General features: G+C 46.8%; 1 protein-coding gene across 2 annotated transcripts in view; it reads left to right on the plus strand.

Annotated features, from left to right (window-relative positions):
• The window catches only part of ppap2d (phosphatidic acid phosphatase type 2D), a 34395-nt gene extending 26883 nt beyond the window's left edge, over positions 1–7512 (plus strand). Inside the window, exons 2-6 of one of the 2 annotated variants that reach the window (XR_016485380.1) lie at positions 2330–2487; positions 2879–3165; positions 3620–3677; positions 4662–5412; positions 5887–7512. Coding sequence is in view for 1 of the 2 variants with exons in the window: in XM_021625643.3 (XP_021481318.3) it covers positions 2330–2487; positions 2879–3165; positions 3620–3677; positions 5236–5412; positions 5887–5988 (782 nt within the window). In the remaining variant the exon portion in view is untranslated. The remainder of the gene's footprint in view (positions 1–2329; positions 2488–2878; positions 3166–3619; positions 3678–4661; positions 5413–5886) is intronic. The other variant, XM_021625643.3, reaches the window with a different exon arrangement.
• The last annotated feature ends 13202 nt before the right edge of the window (positions 7513–20714 follow it).

Below are 20714 nucleotides of genomic sequence, written 5' to 3' on the forward strand. Positions count from 1 at the left end.
GAACTTGTGGATTCTATTTGTATGTATCTGCGTCCAGTATGAAGGAATTTAGAGGTAGTGTCACAAGCTGCTAACGCTAGTTAATTAACAACTTCCTTCAAACTGCATGCAGATACACACAAACTATATCCACAAGTTCATCTGTCTCTGGGAAAGTAGATAAAGGACCTCATTGCCAAAATCCTTGTCTACCCCTTTAAGTACCTAAGTAAGGCCTCCTAATGCATATACAACATCTTTACCTTCATCTCTGTCTTTGTACTGAGTCATGGTACTGGGTCCTTACCAACTCCAGCCAGCCACTCTCTCTCACTTCTCTGGGAGAGATCTGGCTTTTCTACGGTGGTCTGGAGTTAGGCCCTTGCGTGATGTCAGAGGCTCTGTAGAGGGCTGCAGCTTGGAGTCGCACGCCATGGTGTGTTTATGTGTGTGCCGTGTGTGTATATCATGCACGTGTTTGTACAAAGTAGATCAGGCAGAGATCAGGGTCAGGTGAGATGTTGCACTATCTCTCTTCTCTCGCTCTCTCCTCTCCGTCTATCTCTCCTCTCTCTCTGCTGTCGTCAGAGCCTCTGCTATCTGCCTGCAACGTGTTTCTCTCTCCTCTCCTCTCCTCTCCTCTCCTCTCCTCTCCTCTCCTCTCCTCTCCTCTCCTCTCCTCTCCTCTCCTCTCTCCTCTCCTCTCCTCCCTCCCTCCCTCCCTCTGTCTTTCTGGCCCTCCCATGCCTTCTCTTAACCAGAGGATATGTCGTTATCTGTGTTTGGTCTTTCTCTCTGACAAACACATACTTCCAGTATTAGCAAAGGTCACAAGCAGACATTTGCTGTATACTACAGTAACTGTACCCTGCTTATAAGCCAATGACGCTACACTACTTCCTCATTTTCATTCCTAAATTGTATTGGTCCTTAGGTACATTGATATGTGTGTAGGTTTTTAACTGTATGTCTTGGGGTGAAAGGGTGGCTGTATGGATCTGTTTTGGTAGTATTTATGATTGACTGACTGGTACTGTGAGTGAGATATATCTGTAGAGTATTCATGGTTATATAGTGCAGGTAGACTGAAACCTGTTGAACTCTGGTAGACTCACAGAAAGTCACACTGAAGGTCAGTGTGCCATGTCCTTCTCCCGTCTGCTACTGTTGATCTACAGTCTCTAATGGCCTGTGTTGTCCTCTCCTCCTGTCACGTAGTCTCTCTGAGATTTCCTGGCAGCAGCAGTGTTTGCCTGGGCCCGCTCCAGTTCCAGGCTCTATGATGAGGGAGAGGTTAATCATTAGTCCCATACTCTCCCTGCTCCATGGTGGAGAGGGCTATGGGGGCATGGGATAGGGGACTACATGATGGGCTAGAGGGGCTGTGGGGAGCAGAGAGAGGAACTAGAAGGGTAGTTTGGAAGTTCAGAGTGAGTGTAGTGGTGTTGATTTAATTTCAGATATAGCCTTGGATTTGATTTCATCCTCCCTGCTGTGTGACTGGTGCCAGTATCATAACGAGGTTGCACAATCTTTACCCAATGAACTTTCACCAGCAGCAGGGCAGGTTGCAGTGAGGTTTGTTTGCTTAAGAAAGACAGACCTTGACCACCCTTTACGCCTTCCTTACACACAAACTTTTAATTGGTTAGCCAACCAGGAAATAAAAATAAGAAGGTAATGTGTTACTACATTGATTTAATAAATATTCTGCCAATACAGTGGTAGTTAATGTTTAATGTTGTACGCTCCTTGTGCGTCTCTGTGCCACACTACACTATTTCTATTCCCTTATTATTGGACACAAAAGACTACTCTATTCCCTTTCTATTGGATGTCTCTGCCGTCACGTTATAGTCTATACTGTAGCCTGGCTATTAGTTTACTGTAAAACCCTTTGGCTTTCACCACTTTGTCATTTTCTGTGTAATAGACTCTCTCTGTCTCCTCTCCTCCTGAATAATCCTTCATTCTGCACTGTCATCTCTGTCTCTCTCTCGTCTCCCCCTCCTCCAGCCTCTCTGGTGGAGCTCCAGTATGTAAGGAATGCCAGATACTTTGGGAGATCTTGAATCCAGTCAGTGGATGACTGACAGGCCTAAGACCCGCCCCCTCCCCAGATTGCACCCAGGCCTATATCCTGTCTCCTAAACCCTTCTCATATAAAACAGGATCAAGGATCAATGACACCTTTTTGTCTTGGCTCGCTGTGTGATGCATCACTCTTACTCTTTTCTCTCTCACACGCACGCACGCACGCACGCACACACACACACACACACTCCTAATATTGTCTTCCTATTCTGTCTCTTCATCTCCCTCATAACTGTGTCTAAACCCCCCTCTCTAGCCTCCATCCCGTTCTTTGCGTGTGAGTTGAAGGCGGTGACTCCGTACCGGAGGGGTTTCTTCTGTGGGGACCAGAGCATCACCTACCCCTACCTGGAGAGAGAGGCCATCCCTGACGCACTGCTCATCGCTGGGGGCATCGTCATCACTGGCCTCACGGTGAGACACACAACACAACACACCACTTACACACTGTATGATCTTACTGAGTATATACACATGACATACTATCACCACTTACACACTGTAGGATCTTACTGAGTATATACACATGACATACTATCTTACACACTGTAGGATCTTACTGAGTATATACACATGACATACTATCGTACACATTCACTGTAAGCGGACAAGAGGTTCACCTGGAAGTAGATGTATTTATGAGCCATTCAATATTTAGCCTTTATTTAGTCATGTCATTGAAAAAACCTTCTCTTTTACAATACGCTGTGAAAGTGTAGCGTCGTTTCACTACCGTTATCTAGCTCAGCTTTTTTATGAAGAGGACTGATTCTAACTCTTGTTCCTCCTCTTCTTCCCTGGCCAGATTGCGCTGGGCGAGTGTTACCGGGTCCGATTTCGTGAGGTGCAATCACGGGCCTTCGTGCGCAACCTCTACGTGTCCTGCCTCTATAAGGAGCTGGGAAGCTTCCTGTTCGGCTGCTGCGTGGGCCAATCATTGACCAACATGGCCAAGCTGAGTGTGGGGCGCCTGCGACCTAACTTTCTGTCGGTGTGCAACGTGACATACGCCTCGCTCAACTGCGTCCCCGGCTCCTACGTGGCCCAGGTCACCTGCAGGCAGCCCAAACACAAGATGGTGGAGGAGGCCAGGTCAGTTCCGAGAGAGACGCCTTCCCTATTCACACTATAGGGCCAGGCCTGGCCAAACTGAGCTGGCCTGGTTAAACACACACCATAGTTGCTGGAACTGTGCAGGAAAGCACAAGGTGAAAATAAATATCAGAACAAGCACAGTGCAGTTGTGGTTGGTCCTGTAATGTGAATCAAGCTTCAGTGTATCAGAGTTGGTCTCAATTCTAGCTCAATTCCTGTCAGTTGGATTGGATATGAGATTTTTCCATTGTTATGCAATCCTGAAAAGTCATGCACTGACTGGAATTGAGATGGAATAGACCCAAACGCCGCTAGTCTAGTCAAAGTGAAAGTCTGTTTTTGTGAGAAAATATTGCTATGAATGTTTATTACCATAGATATAGATGGAGCAATATTGACACTAGATAACTGGGTTAATGAATGACATCCCTGTTATCCCTTTATCTTTCAGGAAGTCCTTTTTCTCTGGCCATTCCTCCTTTGCCATGTACACCATGCTCTACCTGGCGGTAAGTGTCACTGGCAATTGGAGAGACACACACACACACACACACACACACACACACACACACACTTGCACGTGCCTGTGGCGACAAAGAACAGTACACCTGCCAAGTAACGTTTATACACTTGAAGTCACCTGCTTTAGCTGGGATTACTACAGATTAGTTGAAGGAAGGAAAGAATGATCTTTGTTAGTTTTAACTTTCACTGTAATTATGAAAGAAAATATTGGACACTTTGTCCCTGTAGAGATGGAGTGCACACTCACTCACACACATACTCACAAACACTCAGACATTCAAACACACTCACAAACACACGTTGTACATGCAAACTCTGAGAAAGGCAACTTTTCAAAAGCCGTCCTGCCTGAAATGACAAGGGAGAGGGAGGAAGTTTTCCACAGGGAACATGAATAGAGGGAGAGATGTAGAGCAGACAGAGCACTCCTTGTTTGGGGGGGGGGGGGGGAGGCTGCTGAGAGATCCACAGGCTTCTTTCAACAAGAGAACCCCACTCCCCTCCTCTCTCTCTCTACTGGACCATTGGTGAGGAACACATTGTGGGGTGAGAAATGACAGAGGAAGACAAAAGCCCATCATGGCTCAAGCATTTGTTCCCATAATGTATTCCTTCACATTCTAAATGGAATTCCTCCACTTCATTAAGTCTCCAATGGCCCGGAATATGACTGGAATAATCGCAAAACTATTTACGGGAAATATATATGAAACTCATTCAATTTCAATCTGATAAAAGGAGAGGATACACCATTCAAAAACATTGTTAATAGATTTCTCGGGTCCTCCCCTCCCTCCTCACCCCCACTTAGGGACAGAGAGAAAGAGGGAGAGAAAGAGAGTGAGGCATTGAGAGCAGTTGAGTGTCCTGAGAAAAACAAGGGGCCTCATTCTTCATTCTGTCTCCTCTTCTCCCTCTCTTCTCCCTCTATCTTCCCTCCATCCCGTCTGTGGCTTCCTGGCGTATAGCTAGTACTACTACTGCAGACTGACTGTGTCCTTTAGAATCCATGGGACCTGCAGCGACATGCAACCAGGGCCCTGGGCCAGCTGCTGGTTGGAGGGCAAGAAGACTGACACCTGCTTCCAGCTCCCCTCCCCTCCGGAGGAATACGTTGCACATGTTCCAGTGACAGGCCCAGGCCTGGCAGCAGTCACCTCAGAAACAGCACCATGCATCTCTACAGTTAACCCCTGACCCCTCAGTCAGTCTCTGTCTGGTCCCTGACTGACAGACACTCCTCCTCTATTGTAGTAATGATGGGGCTTGGAGGGCAAGATGAGATGGAGGAGAGGTTTATTAGGGTGCTGAGCCCAGTGTGGATGGACTAATGCCAGGTCCTCTTCCTCACCCTCTAGACGTGTGTGTTAACTGTGTTTAATGTACCATGTGACCAGATCACTGTAGAAAGAACCAACTACACTGCAGTTTATGCACACACACAGACACATGCAAAAATGCATGAGTGCCTGCACACACACACACACACACACTTCTCATATTTGAAGGCTCTGATCATGTGACGCTGCTCTCCTTCTCCAGTTCTACCTGCAGGCGCGGTTGTCATGGCGAGGGGCTCGTCTGCTGCGCCCGCTGCTGCAGTTCCTGCTGGTGATGATAGCCGTGTACACCGGGCTGAGCCGCATCTCTGACTACCGCCACCACCCCACCGACGTGATCACCGGCTTCATCCAGGGAGGCCTCACCGCCTACTGGGTGGTAAGTGTCTGTCTCTCCCCTCCCTCTGGCTCTATGGAGCTGTGGGATTGGGAACAAATGTGTTGATGTATGATCTCCTATGTCAGTCAGGCTTACAGGATGAAATAATGTCAACCATGCCTGCCTAAACAATAACAGGGCTTCATGTCCTATCCATCTGCCTATACAATCTGTATTTGTCTCATTCAGTCCCTATATGGTGGGATCTCATCTGGGTCAGGCTGAGCAGTATAACCAGTCTCTCTGGCGGTTGGGATATCTGTCTTATGTTTGACGGATTCTCTTGGTTGCCTTTGTGTGTTTGACGGACAGTGTTCCATCTCTATGTATCTGTGTTTGACGGACAGTGTTCCATCTCTATGTATCTGTGTTTGACGGACAGTGTTCCATCTCTATGTATCTGTGTTTGACGGACAGTGTTCCATCTCTATGTATCTGTGTTTGACAGACAGTGTTTTATCTGTGTCTCTCCAGGCCTTCTATATTTCCTCCATGTTTAAGAACAACCGTCCAGACCTGTCTCCCACCAGCATGTCTCTGGAGAGCCCCCTGTCTAGCCAACAGACCGTCTGCTAGCGCCACCTGCCCCAACACACCCCTCCTCACTTACCTGGACGGATGGGAGAAAAGACAGAAAGAGAGAGAGAGGGCGAGACAGTCAGATAGCAGAGGTGAGCAGCACAGGGAGGGAGACAAGGTGTGTGAAAAGGAAGGGGGATGAGATAAGAGGTAGAGCAGGTAAAGAGTGTTCTAGCAAGTACACACATGTTCTGGTGAATACGTCAAGACACGCACGCACACGTAGTGTCACCCCTCTCTCTCACTAACACACACACACACACACACCAAATCACTGTAGAGTACAACCCGTCCACATGGAGATATGCATAGTAATTTTACAGATATTTTGTATATGAAAAACGACAAATGTTTCTATTTTTCAAATGAGAGTCGTAGATGAAGCTGCTAATAATAATGATTTTTTTCCTGTTCTAAGTAGAAAATGTTTTATATGTGATGGTGGTTAGTGGGCAGTGCATTAGGTTAGCTCTCACAAACACACGGTCAGTCAGTGTCTCTAAATCATCTTCATTGGTCATTTGACCAGCCTGGATGATGACATCATCAGCTGGACTCCACTTCTTCAGCTTGACGTCCCCTGACTCTAATTCTGCGGATGTCTCATTGACGTCCCCTGACTCTAATTCTGTGGATGTCTCATTGACGCCCCCTGACTCTAATTCTGTGGATGTCTCATTGATGCCCCCTGACTCTAATTCTGTGGATGCCTCTCCATCCTTCACCCTCTAACTACACAGCAACTAATAGAGGATGTCATGGACAAAGACAAAAGAGAACACTTTGTATTAAACCAAGTATCTTAACTTCAGTTACCCAGGAGTGATAGGGTGGAAATCTGCTTTGCCCAGGTTACGTCCCCTCCCCTTCACTCCCACGCTTTTCCATGTCTGTACTCTGTACTAACCACTTATTACTCTGTCTCAGAGGCGGAGCTATGACTGAACCCTGTAACCTTTGACCTATTACCCTGACCTCTGAGCTGCACCTTGAGTTATGCCACTCTCACAGGGGAGCCAAAATGGCTGCCTCGTGTTGCCTATGGCAGAGATCCCCTGTATATTCCTATTAATAGCACTTGAACTACATAATGGAACCTACTCTGATAGTATAATTGATATTATATATATTTTATCTCAAGTTTGAATAATCAGTGTTTTATTTCTCTTAATATGTCACTCTCATACGGTATATGTTTTAGTTTTTTTCCAAATGATAATTATTCAAATTGAATGTAAATAGATATGTCTTTTTTATAAACCACACAGAATTTCAAAAGTATTATTAGTGCCATTTTTTGACCGTTTTTTTTCACGTTTATGTGTTATGTGTCTGTGTTGTTGATCAGGTACGCAGAGTTGTTGTTATTGTCATAGCGACTAGACTGAGCCAGAGCTATTATCAGAAAGCTATTTCGTGTTTCCAGTTTTGTGTTTTTTGTTTTCTCTGTGAATGCCAGAATGGCTGAACATAACCACTGTACTCAAAAAACCAAACCAATAAAATGAATGTTGAATCTTTTGACCTCCTATTGTCCACTGATATTCCTTAATGTCTCACACACTTTTTTTTCTTTCTGCACAGAAACAATGTTTGTCGTCTGACTGTTTATATGCTCAACAGAGTAAAGAATCAGTTGTTCGTCACACACACATGACCAGTAAGTAAGTTCAAGCTTAGTTCAGGAAAAGTTAGAGGGGGAAACCGAGAGCAACAAAAAATATTGAATCCTAAAGTCACAAGTGACTTCACCTCTAGTTTCTGACTGGGAAAGAACCCACCTACTTTCTCCCTCCACCACCCGCTCTCCTTTCTCCCTCCCTTCTCTACCTCCCTCTCTCTTTCAATCCCTTTGGAGTGCAGCAGAGCGCGCTGGGCTTTTTGGGGATCATGCTGCCATGGCGATGCCTGGCTAGATAGTGGGCTGGGGAGGTGGAGGCCTTTTTATTTATTCTCTTTCTTTTCCAATCCACTTCCTGGCTGAGTGAGGAGAATAAAAGGCAGCTGAGATCAGAGTGAGAGAAAGGGAAGGCTGCAGTAATGGGTGTGTATGGAGGTGAGGAAAGGGGAGGGCTGGCATGGGGTTCAGAAATGAAGGGAAGGAGTAATGGGTGTGTATGGAGGTGAGGAAAGGGGAGGGCTGGCATGGGGTACAGTAATGAAGGGAAGGAGTAATGGGTGTGTATGGAAGTGAGGAAAGGGGAGGGCTGGCATGCAGCGGGAGAACGGGATGAAGGGAGAAGCTCGGGTTCAGTAATGAAGGGAAGGAGTAATGGGTGTGTATGGAGGTGAGGAAAGGGGAGGGCTGGCATGCAGCGGGAGAACGGGATGAAGGGAGACGCTGGGGTTCAGTAATGAAGGGAAGGAGTAATGGGTGTGTATGGAGGTGAGGAAAGGGGAGGGCTGGCATGCAGCGGGAGAACGGGATGAAGGGAGACGCTGGGGTTCAGTAATGAAGGGAAGGAGTAATGGGTGTGTATGGAAGTGAGGAAAGGGGAGGGCTGGCATGGGGTTCAGTAATGAAGGGAAGGAGTAATGGGTGTGTATGGAAGTGAGGAAAGGGGAGGGCTGGCATGCAGCGGGAGAACGGGATGAAGGGAGACGCTGGGGTTCAGTAATGAAGGGAAGGAGTAATGGGTGTGTATGGAGGTGAGGAAAGGGGAGGGCTGGCATGGGGTTCAGTAATGAAGGGAAGGAGTAATGGGTGTGTATGGAAGTGAGGAAAGGGGAGGGCTGGCATGCAGCGGGAGAACGGGATGAAGGGAGACGCTGGGGTTCAGTAATGAAGGGAAGGAGTAATGGGTGTGTATGGAGGTGAGGAAAGGGGAGGGCTGGCATGCAGCGGGAGAACGGGATGAAGGGAGACGCTGGGGTTCAGTAATGAAGGGAAGGAGTAATGGGTGTGTATGGAAGTGAGGAAAGGGGAGGGCTGGCATGGGGTTCAGTAATGAAGGGAAGGAGTAATGGGTGTGTATGGAAGTGAGGAAAGGGGAGGGCTGGCATGGGGTTCAGTAATGAAGGGAAGGAGTAATGGAGCAGTTGGCAGTGGGGAAGGGGTGACGGGGGAGAGGGAGGAGGGATTTGGGTGTGGGGCTTCGGGCTGGGAAGGAATGTGACGATGGTTGTCAGGCCTGTTTTGTGTCAATACTGTTACTAAGAGACACATTTAATTCCTTAGCACTGTAAATGCCTGCGCTTGTGAAGATGTTGTCTATCTGTTTTTGTCTAGGTCATCATTGTTTGTGTGTGTTTTCTTTTTGAGTGTGCAGGAGAGAAGAGTAGGTGCTCTACTAAGCTTACAACACAGCATTTCAAACATGACATCTTGATTGCTCCGTAGATGTCTTCCTTGGTGACCCTTTGACCTTGTTCAAATGAATGGGATTGACAAGAGGAGGCCGATTCTCCCTCCAGTCCATAGAGCAGAGAGGCCAGACTAACTGAGGCGTGTGTCCTGTCTATCTGAAAGGTCCCACTAGTTCCAGCCCTCTCCACTGTGTGAGTTGTGGCTGTAGTTTAGTATACACATACAACAGTAGCCCCAGCCGGCCTGTGGTCATTTAGATGAGGCTGATTGAACACTAATCTCAGCCTGTAAAACACATTACCGTCTCCACGCTCCATTCTGAAATAAAATAAAGCATACTTTCTCCCTCTTCCCCATACTTAGGGCTGGGGAATTCGTTTGATAAGACATTTGTTTTTCAGATAAAATACAGGTCTAAAAACAGAATTGTTCCATGGGCGGATGTTACGGCGGGCGATCAGAATCAATGGTGTGGAGGTAGGGAACCCTGTGATGGGTTACTACTGCAGGCAGGTTGGCAGGCAGACAGACGGGCACGTAGCTCACCTGCATACCTGTCTAGTGGAGGTGGAGAGGACACCTGTATCATACCTGCTGTCTGCCTATCATACTATCAGATGGGATAACATCACCCAGGCATTTAAAACTCCCCCACCAGGCTTCCTTTGAGGGCTTCTTTCTGGTAATGTAATGACCAAGAAACTTCTACAGTCCGCCAAATACTTCTCATAATAAGGCACAGTTTCAAGCAGCTTACTGTTGTACATTGAATCAACAGTGGAGAAAGAGGAGCTATTTCTGCTTTGCATATAATCCCAGGGTCGGTCTCCATGGCATTACAGACATAGCCTCTGGATTGGAATTTAGTGGGGTTCTTATCCCTCTGCAGCTCAATTCTTGATAGAATTAGAAGGGATTAATGGGCTCTTTAGTATGCTTGAGTTGAGACCTGCTGCTGCTCAGCTCCATTAGACTGAATATTCCTCCATATACTCCATCTATCCCAGCAATGACAGTTTGGGAATGCTGCAGCCATTAAGACCTGAGACTTGAGAGCAGAGCAGAGCGGGCACATTGTGTCCTGACTCCTGATACAGGCCTGTGAAAGGCATTAGTCTCTCTCTATGCTCCAGCAACACAGCGCTAGATAAATCTGCCTTCATCATGCTGCACCGAGGGGATTAGACCAGGCCAGATCATTTGGTATGCAGAAAGAGAAGAAAACACCCCAAACGGTGCCAGAAATAGCTTTTCGAGCCCTCTGGGTGGACGTACGTCAGGTCTGCGATGGCAATTAGTGTGACGTGGAAACTCTGCAGATGGTGTGTGTGTAGTCTCAGACACGTAGCATCACACACCCCACCTGCATACTCAACCCACTGGACGACCACATGCCTCAGAGTCCACACCTGTATGATATATCTGATGGGGATAGTATCATAGCGTGGGCATTTGGGCATGGCCACACCGCCTCCAGGATAGCCGTTTTGGCAAGGATGGACCCAAAGCGGGGTGGAGGGGGAGCTTTTGTTACCGTTGAATATTGATGAGTGAAGTTGCAGTTTTTTCACATATTTGGATTTACGTACTCAAGTGCATGCATGCTTGTGTGTATATACTATACGCCAGGCATTGTGGGTCGTTAAGGACCGATTGGAATGCGAAAACAAGGGCTGGAGAGGGAAAGCATGGTAAGGAACAGTGAGGTGTCGGGGACGAGGGAGGAGAGACAAACCAACCATCTGGGTCCCAGGGTCAGGGTCAGTCCACAGAGCCTCACACTCCCTCACACTCTGACATGTTACCATGACATGACACTCAGTGCCTGTATCTCAAATGACACCCCATTCCCCAAGGCCCAGGCCAAAAGTAGTGCACTAGGTAGGGAATAGGGTGCACTTGAGACACATCCAGGGTCTGTTTATAGAGGCTGAAGAGCCATGTAGAGTAACAGATGTATCTGCTCTGCAGTTCTCCATTTCTCTGCACTTATTCATCTGCAGTCTGCCGGCGATGAGCTGACTCTAGACCAGTCCATTTCAGAGAATGTCTGCAAACAATTATGACGTTGACGTTGACATAATGGCTTTCCCGTATTGTTGCTGTTGCGTGGTGCTGTGAGATGTTTTTTTGGATCATTCAGTGTGTGAACTATTACAAAGAATTGGAGTACAATGTGTGTGTGTGGTGTGTTTGAGAGTGCGCATGTGTGTACAGTATGTGTGTGTGTACAGTATGTGTGTGGTGTCAGTGATGGGGAGGAAGGTGGTATCAGTGCAGTGGTAGTACCAGTAATTCCTCTCCCGTGTTCACAGCTGAAACAACAAGGAGGACTGGACAACCTAGTGGGGTTGAGGCCACAGGGACCAACGTGTGTATGTGTGTGCGTGTGTATGTGAGAGAGTGTGTGTATGTCTTGGCAACGAGTTAAGCCAAGATGTAGGAATGGCTTGGATACACAAGGTGTTGTCACGCTGAGTGCTGATACAAGACAAAGACCATAATCGGTGTTAAAATGGGGTGACATCCACACGCATGAACCACTTATATTATCTCTGTCCTCATTAGAACAGTGGCAAACATGTCGCTCAACCACTTAGTTTCTATACTTCTCTAAAACTGTACAGCCTGTAGGTGTACAGGCACACTAGGCCAAAGGTCACAGGATGTGAGTGTTAACAGCTATTGCAGTAATTGGCCCATTGACAGAATGACACGGTCTCACAGCGATCCATCTGCCTGCTGTGACCATGGTTATTAGTGTGACCCGAGGGTGTTGAGTTATGACAACGTCTCTCTTGTAGTTCCTCTTCCCTTTGGTGGCCAGTGATGGATGGAGAAACTGATGTCGGGAATCCTCTGGGAACCTCCGCAATCACCGGAAATGATGAGGAATGATGAGGAATGATGACAGCTGTATGGAAGCATTCCAGGCACCAGGAGGAGCCTGCCTGTCTGGACAGCACTTCCAGCCACCCTCGCTCCCTCTCTTGGCCTTGTGTTCCAACTTCCATCCGTGACGTGTGCTGACCTGTCCCCCCTCCATTCAGGTGAGTACCTGAGCACCTCACTGATCCCGCGGGACAATAGAGGATAGACAATGGTTTATCTCAACAAAGCCCATGTTTATTTAAGAGCACGGCTCACCCAAATGTGGACAGCTTAATTTTTTTAAAAATGTACCTTTATTTAACTAGGCAAGTCAGTTAAGGACAAATTCTTATTTTCAATGACGGCCTAGGAACAGTGGAACTGCCCTAGGAACTAGGCCTAGGAACTGCCTGTTCAGGGGCAGAACGACAGCTCGGGGGTTTGAACTTGCAACCTTCCGGTTACTAGTCCAAAGCTCTAACCACTCGGCTACCCTGCCCCCCCTAAGAGCTGAGTTCCTTCCATACATAAACATGGAAGTGAGAGAGAAGAAGGACATTCCCATTCCAGGTCGTTTATAACACTGTTACTTCTGCTCCCCTTTCCCAATCTCTGGTGTCCGTCAGTTATCGGTGGTGAGGTAGCTAGCTGGCTTTAGTAGTGAAGTAGAGGAAGCAGTGCACACCAGGGTAATTATACAGTACAAAGGAAGGAAAACAACCTGTAGAGAGAGTTTGTAACCTGATGTGAGTTTTGTCCTGATATTTACTTCCACCACATGAGTGCAGCGCACAGTAACAATACATTCTCTGACCTGGAGTGTTGTGTGTTTGAGCGATTGTACGCTACGTATGTTTGGCTGTATGGGAGTGTGTGTGTGAATGTTCTTGGTGTGTTTATATTTGTGTTTAGGGACTGCAGAAATACACACGGTGCTGTCTGTGTGAAATCCAGATTGTTTCTGAGGGTTATCCTTCACAATACTGGGCTTTATCAAAAGGGCCAGTACTGGTGTAACAAGACACTCTTTACCCTGGGTTCACTGAGCGAAGGAACAGAACTAGAGCCCACGTCAACAAGGCTCAACAAGGGAAGAGGGAGAAGGGAGAGGAAGAAGAGGGGTAGCGAGAGGGGGAAGAGAGTTGTAGAGAGAGAGTAAAGGGGAGAAAAGAGAGGAGAAGAGAATGATAGAGAGAGGGGAGAAGAAGGATAAGAACAGAGAGAAAGGGAGAGAGAGAAGAGGAGATGAGAGAGAAAGAAGAGGTGGAGAGAGAGGGAGAGAGAAAGTGTAAAAGGGAGACAATAGAGAAAGAGAAGGGGAGAAGAGAGAGGGGGAAAACAACACAAAAAGAGAGAGTTTAACAAGTTTACCACAAGGAAGCGGTTCAGAAAGAGTGATTTGTTTGTTTGACAGAGATCCCTCTCAGGAGATTCTTCTCTGGATAACAGATTCATAGGGGCTGTCCAAGTGACTTACTACGGTTGTGCAATACGTGACCTAACTGTACGTGAATAAGCAGTGCATCACTGTGACATAGTACAGGAAATGACTGTGACATGAGTAGCCTATACTGCATTCAGTTCCTGTAATCAATGCATGTGAGGATAGGCCCCTGGGCACACAAAGCATGCACAAACACACACACACACACACACACACACACACACACACACACACACACACACACACACACACACACACACACACACACACACACACACACACACACACACACACACACACACACACACACACACACACACACACACACACACACACACACACACACACACACACACACACACACACACACACACACACACACACACACACACAGGTTGTCTTGGATGTCCCAGATCAGGGTGTGAGGGAGAGGTGGTCAATGTGCTTGATGTGATTGTTTTATTCCCTCCCTTTTATAAGACTTTCTCAGAGAGCTCAGGTTGCTCTGCTTCATCGCTGCATAGAGAGAGAGAGAGAGAGAGAGAGAGAGAGAGAGAGATGTGGTTTTTGGACGAGGAGGGGGTTTGGCTCGGTCTAGAAGAGGCTGAGATATGGGAAAGGGGGATGAGGTATGGGGATTTGTGGGTTAGCATATTCCCATGCCACCTCTACTTGTAGTACCCTTAAATAACTCTCTATGACTATGTAATGAACTTTATTTTGTGAGTTTTATGTTAGACATGTAGGCTATATAGACATGTAGGCTACATACTAACTACATGGTGTGTGTATGAAAGTACATTTAGCATGTTTATGTGTATTACAGTGGTTAGAGCTCTACAACACAGACCTGGTTAGAGCTCCACAACACAGACCTGGTTAGAGCTCCAAAACACAGACCTGGTTAGAGCTCCAAAACACAGACCTGGTTAGAGCTCTACAACACAGACCTGGTTAGAGCTCCACAACACAGACCTGGTTAGAGCTCCACAGCACAGACCTGGTTAGAGCTCCAAAACACAGACCTGGTTAGAGCTCTACAACACATACATGGTTAGAGGTCTACAACACAGACCTGGTTAGAGCTCTACAACACAGACCCGGTTAGAGGTCTACAACACAGACCTGGTTGGAGGTCTACAACACAGACCTGGTTAGAGCTCCACAACACAGACCTGGTTAGAGCTCCACAGCACAGACCTGGTTAGAGCTCCAAAACACAGACCCGGTTAGAGGTCTACAACACAGACCTGGTTAGAGCTCTACAACACAGACCTGGTTAGAGGTCTACAACACAGACCTGGGTAGAGGTCTACAACACAGACCTGGTTAGAGCTCTACAACACAGACCTGGTTAGAGCTCCAAAGCACAGACCTGGTTAGAGCTCTACAACACAGACCCGGTTAGAGCTCCAAAGCACAGACCTGGTTAGAGCTCTACAACACAGACCTAGTTTAAGCTCTTCATCAAAGAAACTCCATAGTGTGGAGATGGCCTTTCAGATGTCCTGGCCGTGGTCACACACACACCGACACACACTGACAAACGAACGCGGGCAAGCACACACTACAGCTCCCTGCATATTCCACCCCTGGTCAACCCTAAGACCAAAGCACTTCAGAGGGCCGTGGTGGGTCTGCAGCCGGCCTGCCCTTCCTCTGGAGATGGTGCTCATATTTGATCCCACACCATGAGAATAGGGATTATGCTGAAGACTGTTGTAGTTGAATGGAGTTCTATAACACTTTTAGGCTTTTCTTAGCCTGAGTTCACAGTCTTCACACAGATCTAGGGTGGTACTTTGGGGACTGTAACATCTACAGACCTATGTTATGTTCCTCATTCTCTGTCTCTGTCTTTCAGTCTCTCTGTCTTTCTGTCTCTCTGTCTGTCATGCGCTGACCAACTGGCAAGTGTCTTCACTGACATTTTCAACCTCTCCCTGTCCGGGTCTGTAATACCAACATCTTTCAAGCAGACCACCATAGTCCCTGTGCCCAAGAACACTAAGGTAACCTGCCTAAACAACTTCTGAGCCTTAGCACTCACGCCTGTAGCCACGAAGTGCTTTGAAAGGCTGGTCATGGCTCACATCAACACCATCATCCCAGAAACCCTAGACCCACTACAATTTGCATACCGCCCTAACAGATCCACAGATGATGTAATCGCTATTGCACTCCACACTGCCCTTTCCCACCTGGACAAAAGGAACACCTATGTGAGAATGCTATTCATTTACTACAGCTCAGCGTTCAACACCATAGTGCCCACAAAGCTCATCACTAAGCTAAGGACCCTGGGACTAAACACCTCCCTCTGCAACTGGATTCTGGACTTCCTGACGGGCCAAACCCAGGTGGTAAGGGTAGGTAACAAAACATCCGCCACGCTGATCCTCAACACGAGGGCCCCTCAGGGGTAAGTGCTCAGTCCCCTCCTGTACTCCCTGTTCACTCATGACTGCATGGCTAGGCACGACTCCAACACCATCATTAAGTTTGCCGATGACACAACAGTGGTAGGCCTGATCATCGACAACAACGAGACAGCCTATAGGGAGGAGGTCAGAGACCTGGCCGTGTGGTGCCAGGACAACAACCTCTCCCTCAACGTGATCAAGACAAAGGAGATGATTGTGGACTACAGGATTAAAATAGGACCAAGCACACCCCATTCTCATCGACGGGGCTGTAGTGGAGCAGGTTGAGAGATTCAAGTTTGTTGGTGTCCACATCACCAACAAACTAACAGACAGCCGTGAAGAGGGCACGACAAAACCTGTTCCCCCTCAGGAGACTGAAATGATTTGGCATGGGTCCTCAGATCCTCATAAGGTTATACAGCTGCACCATTCAGAGCCTCCTGGTTGCATCACTGCTTGGTATGGCAACTGCTCGGCCTCCGACCGCAAGGCACTACAGAGGGTGGTGCGTACGGCCCAGTACATCACTGGGGCCAAACTTCCTGCCATTCAGCACCTCTATACCAGGCGGTGTCAGAGGAAGGCCCTAAAAATTGTTAAAGACTCCAGCCACCCTAGTCATAGACTGTTCTCTCTGCTACAGCACGGCAAGCGGTACCGGAGCGCCAAGTCTAGGTCCAAGAGGCTTCTAAACAGCTTCTACCTCCAAGCCAAAAGACTCCTGAACATCTAGTCAAATGGCTACCCAGACTATTCACACCGTTGCTACTCTCTGTTGTTACCTTTACCTACATGTACATATTACCTCAATTACCTTGACTAACCGGTGCCCCGACACATTGACTCTGTACCAGTACCCCCCTGTATATAGTCTCGCTATTGTTATTTTACTGCTGCTCTTTAATTACTTGTTACTTTTTGTTTCTTATTCTTATTTGTATATATATATTTTTTAACTGCATTGTTGGTTAGGTGCTCGTAAGTAAGCATTTCACGGTAAGGTCAACACCTGTTGTATTCGGGGCATGTGACTAATACAATTTGATTTGATTTAGTCTTTGTTTCTCCTTCCCTCTGTCTCTCTTGGTCTCCCTCTCTCTCTCTCTCTCTCTCTCTCTCTCTCTCTCTCTCTCTCTCTCTCTCTCTCTCTCTCTCTCTCTCTCTCTCTGTCTCTCTTTCTCTCTGTTTCTCTCTCTCTCTCTCTCTCTCTGTCTCTCTCTCTGTCTCTCTCTCTCTGTCCCTCTCTCTCTGTCTGTCCCTCTCTCTCTCTGTCTCTCTCTCTCTCTCGCTCTCTCTGTTTATGCTGCCTGTCCCCAGCTTTCTCTCTCTCTCTCTCTCTCTCTCTCTGTCTCTCTCTCTCTCTCTCTCTTTCTCTGTCTCTCTCTCTGTCTGTCTCTCTGTCTCTGTCTCTCTCTCTCTGTCTCTCTCTCTCTCTCTGTCTCTCTCTCTCTCTCTCTTTCTCTGTCTCTCTCTCTCTCTCTCTCTGTCTCTCTCTCTGTCTCTCTCTGTCTCTCTCTCTCTCTCTCTCTCTTTCTGGAACACAGCCTGGGCAGGATGTGAATACCTCCTACTGTCACATGATATCTATGGAAAATTGATAATATGATTGTATGGAGCCCCTTACTCTCTCCACCCCCCCCCCCAGTCCCCTCCCCTCTGGTAACTCAGGCCAAGTCAATCAGGTAGTAGGTTTCTAGTATGTTTAGGAACTGAGAACATGTCATGTTCACTTGGAGTGTAATTCAACATTACTTAGCTTTTATTTTCCTCCAACTCTATGGATGGGCCTTTGGTATGGACATGCCTGAAATAGACTAAGGGCAAGAGAGAGAGAGAGAGAGAGAGAGAGAGTTTGGGAGAGAGAGAGAGAGAGAGAGAGAAGGGGGAAGGGAAAGAGACAGAAAGAGGGAGAAAGCGATCGGGCCAGATTGAGTGACAGACTCCTGTCTGTGTTTTCTCGCTGGACCAGTGAATCTGTAAATTAAGCATGCTCCTTCTGGCAGCCCTGCTTTATCTGTTGGTGTGCGTGTGTGTGTGAGAGAGAAAGAGAGAGTGAGTGTGAAGGGGCAGATGACAGAGGGCCCTTTGAGCGCCTGCTCTCCTGCTCTCACAGACACAATCTGATGGGAGGGTTGTCACGCTGTCTCCATGGACCAGCTCCCAAAGACAACAGGAGGATGTCCTGTGCTATCACACACACGCAAACATATTATCTCTCTCACACACACACACACACACACACACACACACACACACACACACACACACACACACACACACACACACACACACACACACACACACACACACACACACACACACACAGTGACCTTTGTGCCACACATTAATGCTCCTGGTTTCTACAGTAGCTACTGTAGACCCTCACAGATGTGATCATGTACACAGACAGTACTGAGTCTAAAGCACTGTATGTCTGTCTTTGTGGGGTGTCTGATGGGTGCTCACCCTATAGACAGTAATGGAATGGAATGGATGATGGGTTTATTGATGTTTTCCCATGTCTTCCCACTCTGAAATGAACCACAAGTGATCACAATAATTATATTATTTTCAATATCTACACTAGCCACACACCCTCCCCTCACTGAGGGTCAATTGTCACAGTCAACCTAGAAGGTTCATCATCTTTATAAACATGTTATGCACCAGCCTACTTCATTTGACCTATTGAATCATTCAATCAGTTATATACCTTGAGGTGAAGTTCAACATGACTCGAATCAGACGAAGTCTTCTGTTTCATTTATTCAACAAGAGCCCCTTCTAGTGGTCAGAATGATGTAGACCTGAGTGGTTACCGGCCATGTCACTTAACTAGGTACAACTCTGATCTCTGGTTCTCTGAGTTTGTCCTGGTCCTACAGAAACCACCTACAGTGCACTGAATCATGACACCATTATCAGACTGCCCCACTAGTAGGAATCAGGTCCATGGAAATTGTGAAAGGAAAACAGGGTTTCAATTACTTGCAGGTTTTTAATATCAGTGCTAGAGCTGAAACTGATTTGCATAAGGATGCAATACTTCCCCAATGAGTCAGACGTCACTGTTAACTCTACCTCTTCCATGTATCATAACTTTCACTATGAGTTGATGATACGGGTCAAATGCTTTTCTATGTCTACGTGGCTTGCTGAACTTTGTCAACACAAAAACACTACACAAACACACAATGTGATTGATGTCAACTACTCCTGCATCACCCTCCTGGACTGTGTCAATGTAGACCACACTGCCATAAGTGATCGGTCTGTGAGTATGGCTATTTATCACTGCAGTTTAGGTTTATGTACAGTTACCTTGTAAACTACAATACCAGGGGAAAAAACATTCCAAATGTAAACTATTTTATTATAAGAAGTAAATATATTGATGTTATCTTATTTCTGAATCAGGAGCATTGGAGCTGTATCATTGTCTCTGGTGCATCAGGTGAGATGTGTATGTTGCATTGGAGCTGTATCATTGTCTCTGGTGCATCAGGTGAGATGTGTATGTTGCATTGGGCCTGTATCATTGTCTCTGGTGCATCAGGTGAGATGTGTATGTTGCATTGGAGCTGTATCATTGTCTCTGGTGCATCAGGTGAGATGTGTATGTTGCATTGGGCCTGTATCATTGTCTCTGGTGCATCAGGTGAGATGGGTATGTTGCATTGGACCTGTATCATTGTCTCTGGTGCATCAGGTGAGATGTGTATGTTGCATTGGAGCTGTATCATTGTCTCTGGTGCATCAGGTGAGATGTGTATGTTGCATTGGACCTGTATCATTGTCTCTGGTGCATCAGGTGAGATGTGTATGTTGCATTGGACCTGTATCATTGTCTCTGGTGCATCAGGTGAGATGTGTATGTTGCATTGGACCTGTATCATTGTCTCTGGTGCATCAGGTGAGATGTGTATGTTGCATTGGAGCTGTATCATTGTCTCTGGTGCATCAGGTGAGATGGGTATGTTGCATTGGAGCTGTATCATTGTCTCTGGTGCATCAGGTGAGATGTGTATGTTGCATTGGACCTGTATCATTGTCTCTGGTGCATCAGGTGAGATGTGTATGTTGCATTGGACCTGTATCATTGTCTCTGGTGCATCAGGTGAGATGTGTATGTTGCATTGGACCTGTATCATTGTCTCTGGTGCATCAGGTGAGATGTGTATGTTGCTTTTCAAGTTTGAGGACACGTGTCTTCTTGTTATTTGTATTTTTTTCAGACTCCTTCGGAAAGTATTCAGACTCCTTGACTTTTTCCACATTTTGTTACGTTACAGCCTTATTCTAAAATGTATTAAATAGTTGTTTTCCCTCATCAGTCTACACACAATACCCCATAATGACAAAGCAAAAACAGCTGTTGAGACATTATTGCAAATGTATTAAAAATCTTAAACTGAAAAATGACATTTACATAAGTATTTAGACTGTTTATGCTACAAGCTTGGCACACCTGTATTTGGGGAGTTTTTTCCCATTCCTGCGTTGTCTTGGCTGTGTGCTTAGTGTATTGGTCCATTTGTAAGGTGAACCTTCATCCCCAGTCTGAGGCCCTGAGCGCTCTGGAGCAGGTTTTCATCAAGGATCTCTCCGTACTTTTCCCTGTTCATCTGTGCCTCGACCCTGACTAGTCTCCCAGTCCCTGCCGCTGAAAAACATC

This window comes from Oncorhynchus mykiss, chromosome 12 (assembly GCF_057628025.1).
Source record: "Oncorhynchus mykiss isolate SJ-2025 chromosome 12, ASM5762802v1, whole genome shotgun sequence".
Lineage (NCBI taxonomy): Eukaryota > Metazoa > Chordata > Actinopteri > Salmoniformes > Salmonidae > Oncorhynchus > Oncorhynchus mykiss.